A 21,478-nucleotide genomic window follows, 5' to 3' on the forward strand; every position below is an offset into this window, starting at 1 on the left:
AGTTAGGAGACTGGGAAGATGAGATTTGATGAGGTTTTTTCATTTATAAGAGTGAAGACAAAATTGTGTGGCTAATGTGGTCCTGTTCCTTATGCATACAAGTAAGTACATTGGAATCCACGCCAGCCCAATTTACATGAGGCATCAAAGCAATAATCCTATAAATTGACACAGAAGGGTCAAGCTGTCTGCTCAGAGGCTAACATCACTGGGGAGCTGTGCACAACACGTAAATGTTCACCTCTCAAAAGCTACATTGAAGATTGCTAAACTAAAGATAGATTTCTTCTTATGTCCTTTAGAATGCATCTACAAGTGCACAGCTCATGTCTGGGCAAAGAAATTGAATAAAACACCATAGCTCAACCTTGTATTTCTCTATTTGGAATATATTTGTTTTATTCACAGGGCTGTCATGAATTCTGACTTTTTTGTGCATCAGTTTTTGAAATTTCCTACCAGATTTCCCTCTTCTGGAAAATTAAGTGCTGGTTTTTGTTTCTGATATTTCTAGTGGAACGGGAAAATGTACAGAAGAGGACCTTTACCAGATGGATAAACCTACATTTGGGAAAGGTAAGACTGACAAACAGCCTTGATATTGGGATACAAGGACCAAACCATAGATGTATTGCAGTGAATGTCTTTTAAAGTAGTTCTAATTTGGAAACAAAATTGAATTCTGTGCATATGGGGATGTTTGGAGAAGAATGAGAGGAAGCTGAAAGCATATTTCTGAGTAAAAGAAAAATGCTTTTCAGGCACACCAAATGCTTGGCTGGCTTTAGTTCACCTCAGGTGCATTTAAGCCTAAGTTTAATGTTATCATGAGGCTAGAATTTTCCCATGGAACATACTCACATAAAGTCAAATATGGTTGAGATTGCTCTAGGTGATTGTGTTCTTCCCTGGACTGGAAGTTCAAACATTGGAGGCATCATGGCCAAAGACAGATGTTCTTCAGAACCTGGCTCCATCCCAGAGCTGCAGATGGGAAACATTAATTGCTCGTCAGTCATGAGTGGGGGAGGGCTGTATGATGGGATCTTTATGTATCCACTTCCACTAGAGAACTAATTTTTGGACATTGTATTTTTAAGATCTAATTGTTTCTTAATCACACCCTAATATGGCTATTAAACCTAATTAACTTTTCTTATTGATAGTAGTACTAACTCTCCTGAGTAGTCTGCCACTTGGAGAACGATTTTCCTGCTGTTGAAGATGGAAAGAGAAAAAAAAACATTCTTAATATTACTGAGGCAGAAGCAATGCTTAGTGCAGGAACAAGGAATGACACCAGCTTCCTGACCTAGGCAAAGCCCTAACTTGGACTGGAGTTTGAAATGCACAGTGCTTTTAGTATCTGTGTCCGAATTTCATGAAGTGCAGACTGGAAACAAGTTTGGGCTACAAGCTGACTCTCAGTTTAGCTCCTGTAGTTCTTGGGAAGTGATTGCATTTCAGACATAGTAAAGTAAAGGAGTTCTAGAAGAAAGCCATGACATACATAGTTGCTTAAGTCCTCTACTCTGCGCTAAGTCTTGCTGAAGGAAGAAAGGGATCCTCACTGGAAAGTCAGAATAAGGCTGGTTGGAAACATTTTGACTAGCAGCGGCTCCCAAAAGTCTCTAAGAATAAAGACAGTGTTACATGATGGCTTTGTGAATCAGGCTCTAGGGCTTTATACTAATGGTAATTTTGGAAGTTATCAAAATGGGTTGTCAAATATGTGACTGTGGAGAAGGTCTTTGATTTACAGAGGAATTAGATCATTAATAGGCTATAGGGTGCTGTTAATTCTGCCTTACTAAGCCTGTGAAGTTTTATAATCTTAGTGGACAGGTGAACTGTTTTCTCTGGATTCAACCAAGAAAAGTGCTTCTCTGAAGAAAGGGCAAAAGTCTGCCTCTGTATTAAATGTTTTTCCTGGAAGTGGCATAGTAAACATACCTATGTAAATAACGAAAGCTTTGCTAAAGCTCTCTCTAATTACAAGTGATTCTCTGAGGACACCCACTGAGGAAGGTGGCCTTTATCCTCAAGGGAGCACTTCTTGCAGAGTGGCTTCTTTCTTTCAAAAACAGCAGTGAAGTCGTCTTCTTGTACTTTTCAGGAAACTTATGGTGTGCTGTGTCCTCTTTTGGAGCAGACGATCTCATTTGGGTTGTCTTTTGAGAGGAGTTGGCTCTGCTGGTCATGGAATTATTAGGAGTAGACTGCATGTTGCAAGTTCTGGTTGCTCTTGTCTTAAGTACTGACAGAATAAAAAAGGTTCGGGTTTGAGGCTTTCAGATAGGTTATTTGATTTTTAAATGAAGGATACTTTGCTTTCGTTCGGTATGGAGAATTGTTTAGTACTCTTGGCTACATTAAAGGCTAGTAACGAAAACGTATGGTCCTGGTTTGCCAGAAGCAGTTCTTAATTGAACAGTAGTGCATTGCCCAACCAAAGATAAAAAGATCATGCTCTTTAGGGACACATAAGTGAGTGACACCTGGAGAGAACATAATTGCTGCAGCTGAGACTACTCCTAAGGGCTGGGCTGACTTGGCTGTATGCCTCATAGTGCACACATCATCAGACACCTCTGTGAAGTGACGAGATGGTTCCCTTTGGAGGATTCTGCTGAGAAGAGAGACACACAATACAAGAAGCTGCTATTTAAAGTAGGAATGGGAATGAAAATACTAGGAAACAGAATGGCACCACCAGAAACCTTACAGAGGAGACAGGACATTGTGTCCAGCTGGATTGCAGGCTTATTTCAACATAAAGTGGGATTTGCTTCTGCTGGACTTCTCTTAGTCTGAGGGATCAGCACCCAATCCTTGGGTGGTCACTTCCTAGACAGACTACTTAGGGTGAGACTCTGTTATGGGAAATCTGGAATAAGTCCTTGTCTGATCTTAATTATGTGAATACTGTACCTCAGTTTTAGCTGTGACATTCCTAGGCCAGAACTGCCACTGATACGAAGAATAGAGCACCTCCCATATGAAGACAGGCTGAGAAAATTGGAGCTGTTCAGCCTGGAGAAGAGAAGGCTGAGTGGAGACCTTATAGCAGCCTTCCAATATCTGAAGGGGGCCTATAAAGATACCAGAGAGGGACTTTTCATCAGGGACTGTAGTGATAGGACAAGGGGTAATGGGTTTAAATTTAAACAGGGGAAGTTCAAGTTAGATGTAAGGAAGAAGTTCTTTACTGTGAGGGCGGTGAGGCACTGGAACAGACTGCCCAGAGAAGTGGTAAATGCTCCATCCCTGGGAGTGTTCAGGGCCAGGCTGGACAGAGCCTTGGGCAACATTGTCTAGTGTGAGCTGTTCCTGCCCATGGCCTAAGGATTGGAACTAGATGATCTTATGGTCCTTTCCAAGCTTAACCATTCTGTAGTCAGCCCTTTCTTCCTGCAGGCTAAGATTTACTTCTAGTATCTCGGTCTTGTAAAATTCTTCTTAGTCTCTGAGATAATAGTGACTTATCAAGCAGTACTGCTTTAAAAGCTACCTGATTTTTTATTTTCATCACAGTGCAAGCCTCCTCTGAAGGTGAAAGACTTGTTTGTTGATATACAAGATGGCAAAATCTTGATGGCACTACTGGAAGTCCTGTCAGGACAAAAGCTGGTATGTATACATTAATGCTCACATATTCCATTTGGAGATCACCCAAGTCATGTTACCAAGACAGGATATATTTGCTGTATTTTTTTTTTTAATCAATTCTGTTTCTACTTTGTCTGATGTCATTATGACACTTAATAGGTCTGCTGATGCTTGGTGTAGTTGTGAGTTTAGTTCTGGCATCCTGGCTCAGCCTTCATTAGTCTTACTGATATGGTCTAAATCAGAAGAGCAAAGCTTCACTTACCAGAATCTTCTTCTCTCCTCCTTTCTTTGTAAGAGCTGGAGAAAGTTGCACATACCAGAAGTGGAAACACCCAGTACAAATATAAATGACCAGTTAGAGCTAACTTAATGTTTTCTTTCTCCATTAGTCTTGTCAGCAATTACTCTCTTCTGTGTGGGTCTCACACTTGGATAAAAGGAGACCTGTTCTGCAGCTGTCTCACCGCTGCAGATGCACTCAACTGATGATGCTCTACAGTGGCTGAGCCATCTGAATACTGCAGTATTAATGGCCACTGTAGTAACACATTCACAACTGCCTGTTTTGTAATACTCTTGCAGTTTTGGGGAGCTGTAGCAGAAGCATCACTGTCTTTGTGTGCATTCACAGAGATTGCATTGAAAGCCACGCTGGAAAGGAATTGAAGGGGATGACACCTCATGGTAAACCCGAGGCTGTGCCCAGGAGGTCAGGGAGAAAGGCAAGGAAGGAGGTAATGCCAGCTGGCCAGACTTGTTGCGCTGGCAGTTAGGTGTTCCTGCACACATGTGATGCAAACAGTGTGCCAAAGTGGAATTGCAGGGAGACAGGCAGGCAACAAATCTGTTTCATTTCTGCCAAAGTGAAAATATCTGCATCCCACCTGCCTGTGCCTGCTATGAAAGCTGCTCACACTTCCTAATTAGGATCATACAAATCAATTCAATTAAAGAAAAAAGATAAATCCTTTATTATGAATTTTCAGGTAAATTTGATCCTGCGACTGAACATGGTTGGGGCATGATTACATAAATAATCAACATGACAGGTTCAAGAGAGTGATAACATCCAGAAAGCAGGAAAGCTGGTTGCTAACCCTGTTTTGCTACGGCAAGGGCAGATCATGTTGTTGAAGCACTTTACTGATCAGCAAAGATGGCAGTAATTTTACGTAGCTAGATTTCCTTAGCTTTATTTTGCCTCTGTGTTGATAGGTTTTTAAGCTTCATATGACATGGTGAATAATTCCACCGTTTTTACGAATAGTGTGGCTGTCATTTTTTCTAGATGCATGAATACAAATCTTCAAGCCATCGCATTTTTCGTTTGAACAACATAGCCAAAGCACTGAAGTTCTTGGAGGACAGTAATGTGAGTATTTCCAAAGGTCTTAATATTTTCTCTCCATGTATGTTGCACATTGTATTGGGATTGTAATTAATCTGTTGTGCTGCATGTACATAAGAGGAATGTACCACTAAAAGGCACTATGACTTACCTTAGCAGCAAAGCTGAAAAGCAAATAAAAATGCACAGTGTGAACACCTACAGAGTCTAAAACAAGGATTATTTCTTTATTTTATAATGTAAATGTTCAACAGGATTAAAGGATCAGGAACCCAATATTAAAAGAAAGTAAAAAGAAATGCAAGTAATTCTTATGAACTGGGTCTTAGTGACATTACTTCAGTTCCGCCAAAGGGAAATGACTTTCTTTTGTCAGTAATACTTACAGTATTACAAATCATGTATTTATCTGGCAACCTCCTGCAGCAGCTGATCATTAGTCAAAGGCAGGAGAAAAATAAATCTGGGAACATGACATAAAAGTATAATTCCAGGAATCAAAACCTTATAAGGGTATAACTTCCCTTGTAGTCAGTGTGGTACTACTGCAACATCACTTTCTATTGTAAGTGACCAAGCAAGATGACAGCCTGTGTCTTGAAATTATTATTTTTTTTTTTATTTTATTTTTATTTTTTTTTATTTCTCCCATTAGTGCTTTATTCCAAAGCCCTATGGATGTGGCTTGTGTTTTGAAAAATTACTGCTTTTGAAAAATGTGAGAAGTAATGGGGTCAAGAGAAATCCCGGCCATGTAACAACTCATATTCATCGTATACCTAGATCTTTCAGAAAGAGAAAACAATTATTAGACTATGTCCTATGCAGGACTGCAGTAGGGTTTAAACTTTACGAGTGAGGAAAGATCCAGTGTGTGCTTATGGGCAAAACCCTGCCTTGCGTGGAATGCCACAACAGCAACTGATGTCATTTTGTGGCTTTCCTACAATGAGCTTAGCTCTTGCTCCAGAGATTATGCAGCTGTGCTAGTCATGAAGGAGAGTCACTGAGAACCCAGTGTGGGAATGAGCATGATGTGAGGTCTTAGTGGATCTCTTACAACCTCGTGGATGTGGGAGGTTTAACTTCCTTTGCCTTTTTCCTGAGGAGAGGATGTGAAAGGTCAAGAAGTTGTCCAGTAACTTCCAGGTGTTCCAGTCTTCTTTGGGAAACTCTACCAGTAGGGGCTGATCTGGCCCTAAATGTGTATGCCTATGTGTCCTGCTATTGCTAAGAAATATTTTGCATGTTCACATACTTCTTAACAGTTTCCCAGTTGATGCTGTCTACCCAAATCCAGCTCAGTCCCACTGGCAGATGACATTTTTTCTCTTGGTTGATATAAACACATTGCAAAGCTGCAGCTGGAGCATGTCTGGTTGCCAGGAACTCACTACAGGACAACCTAGAACCTCAATGAGCAAGGCCAGGCAGGAGGAGCCTTAGACACCCACTAAAACACCTACTTTTCAATGGATTTCTTGTTTCCTTAAGAGTTAGCATTCAGTATCTTGTAGCCAGGCACCTCTGCTGGGCTGGGTGGCAAACATAAGCAGCAGTAAGAGGAGAGAGCTGACACTGAGAGCAGTTGAATGGTAAATGGTACTTGTTCCTCATTTTGGACAAACAGCTATTCAAATGTACTAGGTCTTAAAGGTTTTCCCATGCCAAATACCCTGGAGCTAGCAAGAAATCTGAGCCTTGAAATATGACAGCTAGAGGTATCTTCTTGCTAAGATTGAAAACTGTTGTGCAAACCACTAGATAAAAGTTACCTTGCTTTCCTTTTTTCAGTTTAATCAAACTGGTTAGTGACGGGTGGTAATGACAGTGTTGGCAAAATGCCTCGGTTGCCAAGAGCTTCAGGGTTAGATATTAAACCACAGTGGGTGGAACCCATCAGCGGATGCTTCTGTGGAACCGGGGCAGCAGGGTAAAGCACTGCTAAGTGATTCATCATGTACAGGATTTCTAAGTGATAAATGGGCTGTATGCTGGGCTTTAACTCTGTCTGGGTGCCATGTGCAGTACAAACAGCTTCCTTGCTTCCTCCCTTCTCCATGACCTTTGCCAAAACCAAGTCTGTGTTGTCGAGGAGAATAACATCCTGGTGTTATCAGGTGGAAGAAACCACAGTGTGGGAAAGTCTAGAGTTTGCTTGGATTAGGCAACCCTATCCTTTGCTAACTGATTTAATCAGAACTCTGTGACAAGCTGTGTGAGGTGAGATAAGCAAGGAGAAGGGAGATGCATAGCAGAACAGAAGTAAGCAGATCTTAGTAGGATTTTATTTTTGTATGAGAAGTGACTCTACTTCTTAAGAATAGGATCTCCTAGAGGGAACACCATCTTGTTCCATTTTTAGATGGAGGAAACGCATTTGTGGTCCTCAGGATGCAGAACTGGGTTAATTTCTGTTCTGCAGACTATGATGGGGACTTGAGATAGGAGTTCCGTGAGCAGGACATTTGTGATCAGGGCAAATTATCAATAACATAAGATTTCAGAATTGCTTTTTGGCTGGTCAGTCAGTGGCAGAAGTGTTCTGGACACGCCTAGAAGTCTGGGTGCATTTTTTGCATTTACCTTACTGCTTTGAATTTGGCTCTGAATTTATGATCTCTTCTACAGGTAAAGCTTGTTAGCATTGATGCAGCAGAAATAGCAGATGGAAATTCCTCTCTGGTTCTTGGACTAATATGGAATATAATCTTGTTTTTTCAGGTAATAAAACTTGAATACTTTAATTATAGGTGAACAATCTTTCTGGTATCTATTCCAGCTGAACACTGATTTTCAAATTTATTTTTAATCCTAAAGAACATAATTAAACATGTCAAACCTGAGCTTTTGCCTCCTAATTTTATACCTGCAGCTGTTTCATTTTACTTCATTTGACCTATTTTGATGTAAATAGGAGACAATTTAAGCCCTCATTTGACTTGGACCAGAATTACAGCTTCAGATTACCACTTTCCCTTCTCTCCTGTGCCTTGTCAGGGTTCTATTCCAGATTCCCTGGATCTGAACCAATGTCTTGGGTTTGGTTCCAGGTCACAGTTTATTTTCAATCCCCTTTTCTGGATTTGGTCCAGTGTGGTGGGAAATTCCATGTAGAATGAGTGATCTCCGGAGGCCTACTCAACATGGCAAAAATTTGCAACTGATGTAGAAGGCCAAATGAAAGATCTTGGAGGGCCTGGAACTGATAAAACTGATCTGAGCTTGAAAATTGATTTAGCCCCAGGCTTAGATTAAAACTGGTCTGTAATCTACGTGTATTTTGAAAATTACCTTCTAGACAATACCAAATTGTAATGAACAGAGAGAGATGGAGGGAGGGTTCTGCAACTCTTGTAAGACAGTGAGGCTTTTTCATTCTCTTTTCATTTAAAAAATTGCTACAGGTTTAAAAATTCATCTCAAAGTTGCACTGCAGTTTCTCTCTCTGGCTGAGCTCCTCATGCTGAACAGTGCTGCACAGCACCAGTTTGGCCAGACAGAGTCACAGGCAGAGATGCTATGGCCAGAATCTGCTGCCCTGGCAGCAGAGGGCATGGGGGACCTAAGAGCAGCAGAGTTGATAATTTGGAGTCAAATGTCAATGCTGACTAAGGACAGGAGTGCTGCTACAGGTCACCATTTCTTGACTAAAAATATTTCACTCAAGCAAGTCCTGTGAAGAGAACAACTTCAGTTAAACTTTTCTGTCAAGGACATGTTTCTGTGCTTTTTGTTTAACACACGTTTGCTCAGTTCAGCCTGCGCTGGTACCTTGCCCTTTCTGTTTCCTGGGGTTGGCAGCTGGGCTGCTGCTGGCTGTCATGCTTGTGCAATACAAGTTGAGAATCATAATGGGCAGGTCTATAATTACCTCTTAAAATTCAGTTATGCCACTGTTATCTTTAAAGTTTTCATGAAAACAAGCACTGAGTTCTCCATGCAGCCAGTGTTAAACAGGAACACTGCGTCTTTTGCCTTTTATTGCAGATTAAGGAGCTGACAGGCAACCTCAACAGGAACTCCTCCTCCTCCAGCCTGTCCTCTGGGCCCAGTGGTCCAGAGTCAGACACATCCCACCCCAGCACTCCTAGCGTGGAAAGAAACATGTCCATTACAGTGAAGGATCAGCGGAAAGCCATCAGAGCCCTTTTAATCTGGGTTCAGAGGAAAACCAGAAAGTAAGCTAACAAACCCTTGTACAAACCTGTGTTTTGCCACCTGCCTCTTGAAGCTGAATCTCCCTTCTCTTTCCTGCCCCGTGTGCACGGTGGCTTCTTCTGCTTTTGAAGTTTGCAGGCACACGGTCTCCACAGGGGGTACTACCGCTATTGCCATGTGTCTACAGCAGCCGTCTGACCTTGAAGCTGTGTGTGCTGCTGGCTTCATGATTTGAGTGTTAAATGTTAACTAGCACTAATCTGCTTGGCGCTGTTCAAAACAGGATCGTTCCCTCCTCCTCCTCCCCCCCTGCTTTCGTGCAGTCTGTTTGATATCTTTCGCTAATTAAAGGGTAGGCATAAACAAGGGGTGAACTGAAAAAACAAGTATATTGAAAGACTTCAGCAACAGCCTTTTAAATTAAACTGCAGCCCTGAGGGAGCTTCTTGTGTGCTGCAGAGTGCCTTGAAGGACAGAGCCCCTATTAAAGTCCCTCTTTCCTCAGAATTAGAGAGAGGAAGGGGGTGAATCCTAAGTTGCTTCTCATGAACATGTAATGTTTGGATCCATTTCCATTGCTCAACGCATCTCCCTATAATAAAAAGGCAGTTCTTTCACCAAAGCATTTTGTATAGTAATGCTTTAACCTGGCAGTGTTGGGTTAAAATCTTTGATGTAAGATGTCTAGTGCACGTGTAAATGCCTGGAGGGTATTTTATATGTATTATCTGAGGTAATGACTGCCAGAGAGTTTTAAAGAGGGCATGGGTCAAGCTTACTTCTAAGTTGGATAGCTGAATATTTGGTATTTTTGTCTGTTGATGGATTTTTATGTCCAAATCTGCCTATGAACACAAATGTTCTATGTCTAGTATTGAAAATACAAATCTACATCTTGAATACTTGGTCCTGCAGGTCACATCATCCCTTGGTTATCTTCAGTGAAGCTAAGGGTGCTTGTTGTGCACATAAGCCTGTCCCATCAAGATCCGTAGATCACTGCTGCCAGTGCAGACCGTAAAGGATCCACAGGTTTAGTCCCAAAATAATGCTGATATTGTCATTAACAATAAGGTGGTACAAGGAGAGTGAGGACCAGAGAAGTAAAGGCCATAGGCTTTTTAGTTCAGACAAAGAGCACAAATCGAAAACATAGGAGAAAATTGTTCTTGCAAGTTCACTATTAAAAACATAATAGCATCATTATAATCCTGTTACACAGTGATCTGTGCAGAATGTTTTGTTCTGGGGCTGTACTTCATTGCAAGTTTGACAGTTGTTTTTTCCTCAAAACTTTGGGCATCTAACACACTCGTGGTTTATACATATACTGACACCATTTGCATTTGGCAAAGCACAGTTTTCTGCTGCAGGCAGCCAAGTACACAAGAATGTGAATCATTCATGCTTATGTTTTTAGGTATTTAAGTGTTGGCAGTCTTCCCAAGCTATGACATTAAAATACTGGAGAGCAACAGAAACAGGAATCACAGAGACATTTGGTTCTGTGAATGTTAAATGTGGTTGCTGAGTTCTTGAGGGCTTTGTTTTTACTAACTGCTTCCTACAGGCAGGTTGATGTCAGCTGTTGGCAACATTGATCCAGTTTGCGAATCTGTGTGCTTTATGGATGTATATTGTGCTTTTCAAAATCCAAAAAGACCTCAGATGTGACTAGTGCAACTTCAGTAACCTTACTTCTCACTTTCAGGTGGCTTTGAAAATCATGATGCCTTTAGTTTGGATTTTGTAACACAACCATCTGTGTAAACTGTGTGTAATTCTGTTTAGGTATGGTGTTGCAGTTCAGGACTTTACCAGCAGTTGGAGGAGTGGCCTTGCTTTCTTAGCTGTCATAAAAGCAATAGACTGTACTTTGGTAGACATGAAGCAAGCACTGGAGAAATCAGCTCGAGAAAACCTGGAGGATGCTTTCAGCATAGCACAAAGCAAGTTGGGTGTTCCTCGGCTTCTAGAACCAGAAGGTAAAACGCCTATGTCAACCTTGTTGGGTAACATTCAAACTATAATGAATTCATGAATATTGCATTATGATACCTACCAAAAACCTCCCTGTGATTAGGCTGTTGACGTGATTAGTGTGTTTGGCTGATTGATACGAAAAATAAAAATTAATTAGTCACTGACTTGCAGTTGTATGATTCCAGTCATGTTTGTAAACTCCTTGGGGGCAGAGATCTTACTATAGTTTTAGCTGCGTGTGCTGGTCTTGGTTAATGTTTAGATGCTATGTGACATCTGCATTACTAGTGGGCACTAATCACCACTCTGTTGTGCTGAGAGGTGTCTCAATGCATTAGCACAGTTTCGTAAGACCTACAGTCTGCAGAGACTGAATGTCACTCCAGGAGGAAGTATATCAGTCTGCCATACCAGGAAAATGGATAGATACCTATCCAAATGTGTTTTCATCTCCTGGTTTTTCCTTTACAATGCATGTATACACACATACGTATGTTTATATATGTAAACATAAGTATATATGTGTGCATATAAATATATGTATATAAACGGAGCTGCTTCTTGCAGTGTTTTTTGCTGAACTGTACTAGACAGGTGTTAGGCCTTGCTTTTATGATTGAAAGCACAGGTTGCTTATGTGCGCTTTCATGGGTCACCTGTTAGATGACTGGGCCTTCCTACTAAAAATAAACCTCTGTGCTGTCACTCAACAAGGTCATTGTCTAGTGACAACAACATAAATGACAGTATGGAGGTGGACGAAAAGGGACCCTGATCAGGGCTCGGTATGTGTTTGGAAATAGGAAAAAATTAATGAGTAAGACAGTGAGAACTCTTTTGAATATCATCAACAGTGAAAAGTACTTTTATCTGTCAGAAAAGTGTTTGTAGCTGTAATTTCTTTCAACATGAAGGTAGGATAAATGTCTGATGATCTGTTCCTCTGCAAGAACACTTTAGATCCGTGTGTGCTCAAGCCGCTTGTGTCTGTCTCCATAGATATCATGGTGGAAACACCCGATGAACAGTCAATTGTGACGTATGTGGCGCAATTTCTGGAACACTTCCCGGAGCTGGAAGCGGTGTGTGTTTATTCCTGCATCACGTAATTTTTTTAATTTGCTTTGGTGTACCTAATGAAGTCAGATATTGCTGTATTTATCTTCTAGGTTTCTATTTAAAATAAAACACAAACTCAGATTTAATTTTTCACAATTTTGTTAAATCCAGTCAAAGGGACTTTCATTGGTGATTGCTAAAATGTTTTAAGTAGAATTGTGCTTTTAAACATTTAGATCCAATTACAAATTTCAGAAGTTGGAACTGGTTCCATAGGGTTCTGCTACTTTGCTGTATTAGTCTTAAATAAGGCTGAATTTTATCTTATTCATCTATGATGATTCATTGGACTTAGAATTTCACTTAGACTTCTATCTTCTCAAGTTTGGGGGCCACAATCAATCTGAATTTAGCCAGTATCAGACACAAGATACCAGAGGCTGGATCTTGTCAATGCAGCCCTCATTGTAAGCACGAAATACAATGCAGCATAAAGGGCCAGGACTTCAATGCAGACTTCATCAAAAACAAAGAATTGAGGAGTAAGTAGGGGCTGACAGTGTCACAGATTGACCAAGGTCTTTAGGAGAAACAGAGGGTAAACTTACAAGAATTAAAGGATTGGAGACAGAAAATGCAAGAAAAAAAGGGAAGTCCCAGGAACTGGAGATCTGTGTAAGCTGAAAAACTGTTCTGGAGACTACTTGTACTTCCAGACAAACCAAGTTCAACATAGTCTTTTTGGTTTGAAAGGATCCCTAAGGGACTCAGTGTCCCTCTAGTATCTGGGTAAGTTTGTTGCTAGAGTATATGGACGTAAATGATGGTTCCTACACGAAAGGCATTTCCTCTCCTTTCTTGACTGGAGGTTCCAGTTGGTATGAATTTTGTAGCTTATAAAATTGGTGGGCATTACTAAAGCCACTGGAATTAAAAATATTATAATAACCTAATTATTATTATTAGATCAGATGAGCAGTAAGATTTGTTGACATTAACACCTGTGGGCATTTTAATGGACAAAGAAAAAGACTACTTTTTTTTAAATTCTGTCTGTTGGAATGGAATAAACTACTATATTGATGTATTTCACAGTGGATTTAGTGGACTTGTTAGAATTATTTTATTCCCAGGGTTTGGGATTGTTTCAAAAAGCCATGTTAGTTGTCACTACAGGTGCAGCAGAGAGAGATGAATACATTAACAACTGAGGAGTAGCCTTGTCTGCATCCTAATCTTCCTGTACAAGTGGCTTCTTGATGCTGAGCTTTGTTCAAGCCACTTGACTTGCCAAATTGGTTTTCCTAGTTTCAAAAATGAGTCATGAATTGGCCATTCACAAGGTAATGGGGTGATAGGCAGTTATTCTTCCTGTAGTGTTTGGGAAAACTAAGATGGTATCTGAGGTATGATTTGTATTCTAATAGTGTATCATCACTTACAGGAAGACTTTACAGACCCTGACAAGGAGCTTCCAATTGAGTCCACATATGTCCACATCAAAGACACACCGTCAGAGAAAGAAAGCAAAATCTTGATTTTAGGTGAAAGTGAAGAAAACATGTATACTGTTAATCACGAAAGGAGTCATCCTGCTCCTCCAAAGGTTCATATTCATGACACCCCTGAGAAAATCCCATCAGAAACCATTCCTGAAAAATGTAATGGGAAATTGAATCACATGTCAGGTGATTCACAGGAAACATTTGAAGAGGAGCCTCAGAGGCCTACCTCTCTGAAAATTGAAGGATCTGTCAGTTTTGAATCGAGTTCCTCTTGGGAGGTTCTTAGTGACAAATTCACACCAGGTGAAGGGGGCATATCTGATGATCCACTGAAACAGAATGATGACCTTTCTCCAGCTGTTCTGACAGATCAGAAAAATTCTGTTGACTCTTTTGAAGACTACTCTGAAGAATTAACTAAAGAAACATCTACTGAATATGACAATGAAACTAAGAGCCTTTCAGCCAATACTTCTTCTTTAAGTCCATTATCCTGGACTTCAGGTATACTTACAGATGAATCTATAAATAAAGTAGAAGAAAGCAAACCCCAGACTTCAGTTCTTTTACCAAAAGATACCTCAAAACAAGAAGATACACGTAAGTATGTTCTTCATCTTCTAAATGAAGAAATACTGAATATTCCACAAAACGAACATACAGAGCAATCACCTGCCTTTGAGACGACAGAAACTAACCATTGTTCACTGAATGGTTCTGATCTCAAAAGCCCAGAACTATCTACACAGCATGAAACATCTGATGACTCTCTCTCAGATGTACCTAAAAGTCCAGAGGACCTGGACAGCTGTGATGAAGTTGAGTCTTCAGCTGAAGTGCTGCCAAGCTCTTCGAAAGTATCTGTAATACCCCATGATCTCTTTTATTATCCACATTATAATGTTCCCATATCAGCAGTTTTGAACGCTTATCTTGAGCCTTGTATTGAAGATTATGATGCTGGAAATGACAAAGCTTCTTCTGAAACAGTAAGGGATGTTTCACATGAAGAGGGTGTACCAGAACAGGACCACAAGGAAGATGCTCCAGAGCCAGACTTAGGGAATAAGCCAGATGTCCCTCCGTCCGAAACAGATAGTGAGAATGGTGAGGAGGAAACAACAGATATTAACAGTCACATGAATTCTTCCAGTGAAAAAGAGGTGCCATTACTAATAGAAGAAGAGTTAGAAATTGAAGAAGATGTCAAAAAGGTCACCAACCATCAAGATTCCACTATTCCACAACATCCTGAGGTTTGTTTTGTTTTTATTACCAGTATTTCTTTGCTGGGGGGATTAGCATCTGACCTCAGTGGTTTTCATTTGTTTTAATTTTGCCACGTTTTGTAGAAATACATAACGTGTACTTGGTTTACTGTCCCATAACACTGTTTGCCACAGCCCTCTACAGGAATGAATGGAATTGCAGATCCCTGAGATATTGAAAGAGAGAATAAGCCCTAATATTAAGAGTACTGCAAAAAAATGTGAATTTTAATTATGTTTAAAAGTAGTTTCAGGCTCCTGTATAATCCTTAGGCATAAATATTAACACAGAGAGTATTTTAATAACTTGTAATGAGAGGAAGAGAAAGTAGTATTGCTGATGTAGAAAGATATAGGCAAAGGTAATTTTTGGCTGAATCTGAATAGATTTGCCTACAAAAACTTAAACCAATTTGAGTAGGATAAGTTATATGGGTAAAATGAAGGCTTTTCTACACTGCAGGAGGAGGAGGGGGGATTTTTTGGTAATTATTGTATGTATTGGATTTAGGCAATTTGCTACTGCATCTCTTCTTGCAGACACTTACTGTGAATTGTCTTACATGTTTTCCAGCACAGTAATTTTAGACAGTGTTATTCAGGAATGAGTGTCTATTTGATGTTACTCTACATGTTGCTTAGGCATGCTGGGCATGTTTTGGTACTGACATTTACTAGAGTAATGAAGTCAGTCAATTTGCTGTTAGCTTCAAAGACTAATTCACGATAGATTTAAAAGTCTTAGCAGATTACTTCAAAGAGCCACGTCATGTCATGATTCCTGACATAAAAAGAACTGACAACTAATTGTATGTATGTTGAACTGATGATACTTTATAGCTGAATATATCCAAAATGACTTTCAAGAAATGAATTGCTTTTTATTTTCTTTAGTGAGACTTTCAATATTGTACTGCATGCAATTTAGCGTCTGAGTAGGCTGCACCACTAAAATACTTGGAAAAGTGGGGAATCAGTGTTGTTGTCTAATGCAAAATGTTTCTTCATCCCAACAGGACATAGTAGAACATGTAGAGGATTTATCAGTAGACATAAAGAGACCAGAAAAGAGTAGTAATGGGGAGAAAGAAGGGGAAAACATGCTAGAAGAAGACGACCTGCAGATCTCAGAAGCCGCCACTACTCCTCTGTCACAAGATAAACTGGAAGAAATTGCTGGTTGTCAGGAATTGACCAGGTATTTCACATTAACTTTGTCTTAAATACACCTATGTGGTATGAATGCCTGGTCTTTTGAAGTGTGCCCTGTCCACTGGGTGTTTCTTGTAGACTTCTCGTAGGAGCAGTGTATTGGAACTCATTGGCTTCTTCCTGTGTTTCTCTTAAACATGTTGAGTGATTCATTGCCAGTGGGACTTGATTTGACTTTGCTATACAAACTTTGCTACGCAAAACCCAACTGGAACCCCATGTGTTTTGAAAGTGGCAGTGTTACAACTCTTTTTCCAACAGAAAGAGTTTTTTGTAACATAGATGAAATAATCCATGTGCATTATGAAGCTATGTAGAAGCATGACACTGCTTCATTCCAACAGATATTTGTTAGACTTCTTTTCTGTCTATGAACAAGTGAACAGCATTGTAGTAGGTTGACCTTGGCTGGCCACTAGGTGTGCACCAAGCCACTTTCTCTCCCCACCCTCAGCAGGACAGGGGCAGAAAAGGTGAAAAATTCATGGGTTGAGGTAAAAGCAGTTTGATGAAAAAAGCAAAGACCACATGTGGAAGAAAAGCAAAAGGAGACAAAAAAACCCCACTACTCTCTACTTCCCATCAGCAGGCAGTGTCCAGCCACTTCCTGGGAAGTAGAGCGTTGATAGGCATGTACTGGTTGTTTCAGAAGACAAATGCCTTAATAACGTATGTGTGTGTCCCTCTGCCAGCTTCCTCCTTTCTCTTAGTTTTAATTGCTAAACACAGCATCATATGGAATATCCCTTTGGCCAGTTGTGGTCAGCTGTCCTGGCCATATCCCCTCCCAACCTTTTGCCCAGACCAAGCCTACTGGCCTTTGGGGCACGGGATGGGAGAGACAGCCTAGGTGCTGTTCGAGCACTGCTCAGCAATAGCTGGAATATTGGTGTATTATCAGCACAGTTCTAGCTATAAATACAAAGCTTAGTGCTACAGGGGCTACTATATTGAAAGTTAACTGCACCCCAGCCAGACCCAGTATAGCTAATTTTATTCATTTCACTCCTATTCCCTCTTACATTCTAATTTAGTTCTTAGGTAATGTATTTGAGTGGGACATGAACTGTAATTTATTGATGCCTGTCATTGTGGCACTCTAGTAATTTGAAAGAATCAGAAAAACCCATTGTCTCCTTCGAGCTTTCTGTTCCCTCCAAAGTTGTCAATTCTTTATTTATAGACATCCATAAAACCTGGGGTATACTCTCACTTAGATGTCAATGATGTCAAAGGTGCAAGAACTGTATCAGTTATCATTTTTCAGAAAATATAATTTGAGCATATGGATTTTTAATTGTGGGTCAGATTTCCTAAAGCCTTTTTATATGTTACTGATAAATTCAAGTGCATATTTGTGGTTTTGCATAGTTTAAAGCTAGCATGTGCAATTGCAGTGGCTTTCTTTGAAGTAAAAACAAAACTTAGCTTTATGAATTCAAAAACTTTGCTTTTACATACATTTCAGAATCAGTGACAGTGAGTCCAACATTTGTCTCCGAAAAAGATCTCCTAATGCTTCTGAGGAGGTAAGTGTGTGAAATTTACCTATCGCTGTTTCTCTGTTTCTCTTAAACTCCAAAAATTCACATACTGGAAAAGGGTCTACTCTACATAGAAAGCTCTATAATAGTACAAAGCCCTGTGACTTCTAATAATTTTAGTGCCAAAACCAGGCATAGCTGGAAAGCCTTCTTGAACTGTCCTAAATATATGGAACTGAACCTTACTGAACCTTGCACAAACCCACAAAGAAGTACCTAATACTACAATTAAATGTATTGTAACTTTGAGGCTTAATTCATCCTAACTGTATAGCTGCAACACTTTGCTGCTTTGAAGCTGCTGCTCCATTCTTTGCATGTTTGAGAGTGTCCTCGTCACAGCCCTGCAAAAATGCTGAGTGTCTCTTGAAGTGTACTTTTTAATGTAAGATTGGGCTCTTTCCCTCTCCTTCATAGTAGTGGTGTATTATCTCAATAGCGGCAGCTAATCCTAGAAGAATTTTAGTTGTAATGTGAAACTGCAACCTTAATGGCAGATGTAATTCATCCTGGTTTCTTGAGAGCACATTATACAAGTGAGCTCTGGAGTTTCATTTTTTAAGTCAGAAGGAAGGGACAGCATCAGCAATCCAGGCACACTCAGCAAGGACAGGGATATAGCTCTGTTCAGCACAGAATAAAACTCTGAGCATCGTGGAGTTTTAAAAAAGTGCTGCCACCAGTGTTCATTAAATGGAGATTTCACACAGACAGTTGAGGTTTGCAGTGCTGTCAGAGCTACTGACGTATATATGAATGAGGGGAGCTTTTTCAGATGAATGAAAGCCGTTGAAAGCAAAAAAAATCTTATTTCACAACTTTTTTCCTTTTCCATGTGTGTACCAGACTGCAGTGGTAGATGTCCTGGCAGGGAATAAATTTGTAAGCACGCTTTCATTTTATTTGAGCAAACATTAGACATAGTCTGCATAAAACACACACACAATTACCATCTTTGTGAGATGCTGAATTTTTATTTTTGTATATATAATCTATTCCTGTTTTGTTTCAGGAAACCTATGGTGTAAACGAGCAGAAGATGACAGATATGGGTGAAGATCCATTAATCATCAGGTGAGTGGTTCTTATTCATATGAAGCCTTTTGCAAGGAATCCATAACTCCTGGGTACTCCTAACAGTGTTACAAAAGGAAATTACTTGTAATGGTAGAGACTGACTTACGTCTCGTGTAATAGTCCGTATTTCCCATAGGTATAAGATACAAAACTTATTTATTGCTTGATCTCCTCCTTAACTAAAATTCTTTCTCTTGACTTGAGATGAAAGCTTCAGCTGTTTAAGCAAGATTGTGAGCACTTTCCCTGCATGGTGGATATTTCAGACAAAGAAAACAGTAGGATGACTTCAAATATGAGGTCCTCAGGCAGTGATGACTCTTTCCTGGTTTGGAAGACTGTCTAGACAATGTTTGGTGTGGTCAGTGCTAAGGAAAGACAATACTTCAGTGGAATTCTGGCCTCTGTTAGAGCACACATGAGTTTTTACAATTTGTATGTGTGTTTAGTTTAGACTTAGGGTGATGGATCCTGCATGCAGACTGTGTATCCCTTTGGTATTAGGATCTACGTATCTGTGAGAAGCAAGGCTTGCTTTAGATTTCCCCTCTCAGCTGATACTGGATAGTACCTGCCAGAACTTCTACTTAAAATAATGGTTGCATTTAAATTATAGAATCATAGAATCATAGAATAGTTAGGGTTGGAAAGGAGCTTAAGATCATCTAGTTCCAAACCTCTGCCATGAGCAGGGACACCACACACTAAACTATGTTGCCCAAGGCTCTGTCCAGCCTGGCCTTAAACGCCGCCAGGGTTGGAGCATTCACAACTTCCTTGGGCAACCCATTCCAGTGCCTCACCACCCTCACTGTGAAGAACTTCTTCCTTATATCTAACCTAAAGTTCCCCTGTTTAAGTTTAAAGCCATTACCCCTTGTCCTACCACTACAGTCCCTAACAAAGAGTCCCTCCCCAGCATCCTTGTAGGCCCCCTTCAGATACTGGAAGGCTGCTATAAGGTCTCCATGCAGAAAAACACAGAAAGTATTACTGGGATCGAGCATCCTGGTCTCACTTACACTTCTGTTAAAAAAAAATACATGTATAGCTGTCACAGTTACGCCTGTTTGCAGACTGCTGATATTGAGCAGGTTCTGTGTAATGCTTAGGTATATATCCAGTGTAATATCTGAGCAAGTAGGATGCCCCAAGCCAGAAAAAAGAACTCATTAAAACAGGCCAAAAAGCAGTTTTCTCCGAAAGATTTACAAAAGGTCTACCCAGGTGGTGATCCATACAGTATTACAAAATCATAAAATGAGTGTACCATTTTTTGCCTTTTTAAATAAGTCCTTTTCTTGTCTTTGTGAGAGCTCCATGGGCTGCCAGAGTCCCTCAGGCTTTGCCCTTGTGAATCACAGCTGGAATTTTGAAAAGCTGGAATTCTGGATGTGTCCTACAAAACCCCAACTGCTAGTCGGTTTCTAGAAGCCTTAATTTTATTTTTTTTTTTAATGTTCTGATGTCTGACATGAGAAGCTGTGAAAGTAGATGATTTCGGGAAAGTGTATCAAGTCAGAGTGTATGAGTAAAATTTCAAAAGCGTGGTATGTGTTGCCCACAGCTGTGTTTACTGTTCTGAATATAAAAGGGCATCTTTTTGACTGATGGAAATCACCTTAGATCAAAGAACTGTACTGCAACAGTGTGTATTTAAACCACCTGAGAATTTGTCCGGAGTTTTCAGAGTATTAATGGCTATGTACATTGGCTCCTAAGGGAACACACTGCTACTGCCCATTATGCACCCCCTGGTCCAGCTTGGACTTCAACTGACTACATTGAAATGGTTCATTAAAGTGCTGTCTTTTAGTTGGCCTCTGATCTTTACACTAAATATTAAGTGAGGGGTTTTTTTCTTCTTTGTCCTGCCTCTTACCAAATTCTTTTTTGTTTTCAGGAAGAAAAAGGACTTGGAAGCAAGTGAGACTCCAGCAGCAACTCATGAAATTACAATTTTTGAACAGCCAGAGCTATTCTACTTCATCATTTTCTTCTGGGTGCTGGCCTACTGCCTTTTACTCCTTCCACAGCTTCTTAGCAACAAAGTTTGATCTCAGTGATGTGTGGAAAAGTAATGGATGGTGGCTGGATTGCTTTGTGTATCTGCATATGAATATGTTCCTTCAGGTGAAGCACAAACAGAAATGTAGGACCTGGTATTTGTGTTTATTATCAGGTTGTCCACAATTCCTCTACTGTTGTGCTATGATGGTGTCTCGGCACATTTTATATTATGATAATTGTGTAAATATATATAAAAATTATCTGATTTAGTAGACGCAATTTTGTACATTTGTGCCTTGCTTTATAAGATGCTAAATAAAACCAGATAATTATCAGTAGAAATATAAACAATTCAGAGCTCTAGTCTTCAAAAATTATTCTTCTGGCTTCATTTGCTTATGTAGGGCCTGACAGCTGTAGAAGAGGGGCGGTGTTGACTTGCCCATGAATCAGCTCACCTGCATAGAAACGTTTTTTCATGTTTTCCATGGAATTCTTTGAGAAAGCAAGAGGCAGAGCAGAGCTGCAGGTGGTAGAACACACCCCAAGAATTGATTACAATTCCAATGACAATCCAGTGGAGCGACAAAATCAGGTTAAGGGTTTTATTTGGGTAGGGCAGTTTGGGTTTTTAGGATTTAAATTAATTTTTATCCTGCTCCTTCTGTAATGTTTAATTTGCAGGAAGAAGTTGGGTGT

The 21,478-nt window shown here is 40.1% G+C and overlaps 1 protein-coding gene across 1 annotated transcript; it reads left to right on the forward strand.

Moving 5' to 3' along the window:
• Positions 1-514: 514 nt before the first annotated feature.
• On the forward strand, positions 515-21,395 carry CLMN (calmin (calponin-like, transmembrane); the record flags this gene model as incomplete). The annotated part of the gene is made up of 12 exons (XM_010012469.1): positions 515-576; positions 3,535-3,630; positions 4,901-4,984; positions 7,592-7,684; positions 8,951-9,141; positions 10,913-11,106; positions 12,104-12,186; positions 13,608-14,924; positions 15,953-16,134; positions 17,617-17,677; positions 18,705-18,766; positions 20,673-21,395. Coding segments are annotated over 12 exons (2,579 nt in total), but the record flags the coding sequence as incomplete, so codon positions are not given.
• Between the last annotated feature and the right edge of the window lie 83 nt (positions 21,396-21,478).

The sequence above is a fragment of the Nestor notabilis genome, unplaced genomic scaffold, assembly GCF_000696875.1.
Source record: "Nestor notabilis isolate BGI_N333 unplaced genomic scaffold, ASM69687v1 scaffold4414, whole genome shotgun sequence".
Classification (NCBI taxonomy): domain Eukaryota; kingdom Metazoa; phylum Chordata; class Aves; order Psittaciformes; family Psittacidae; genus Nestor; species Nestor notabilis.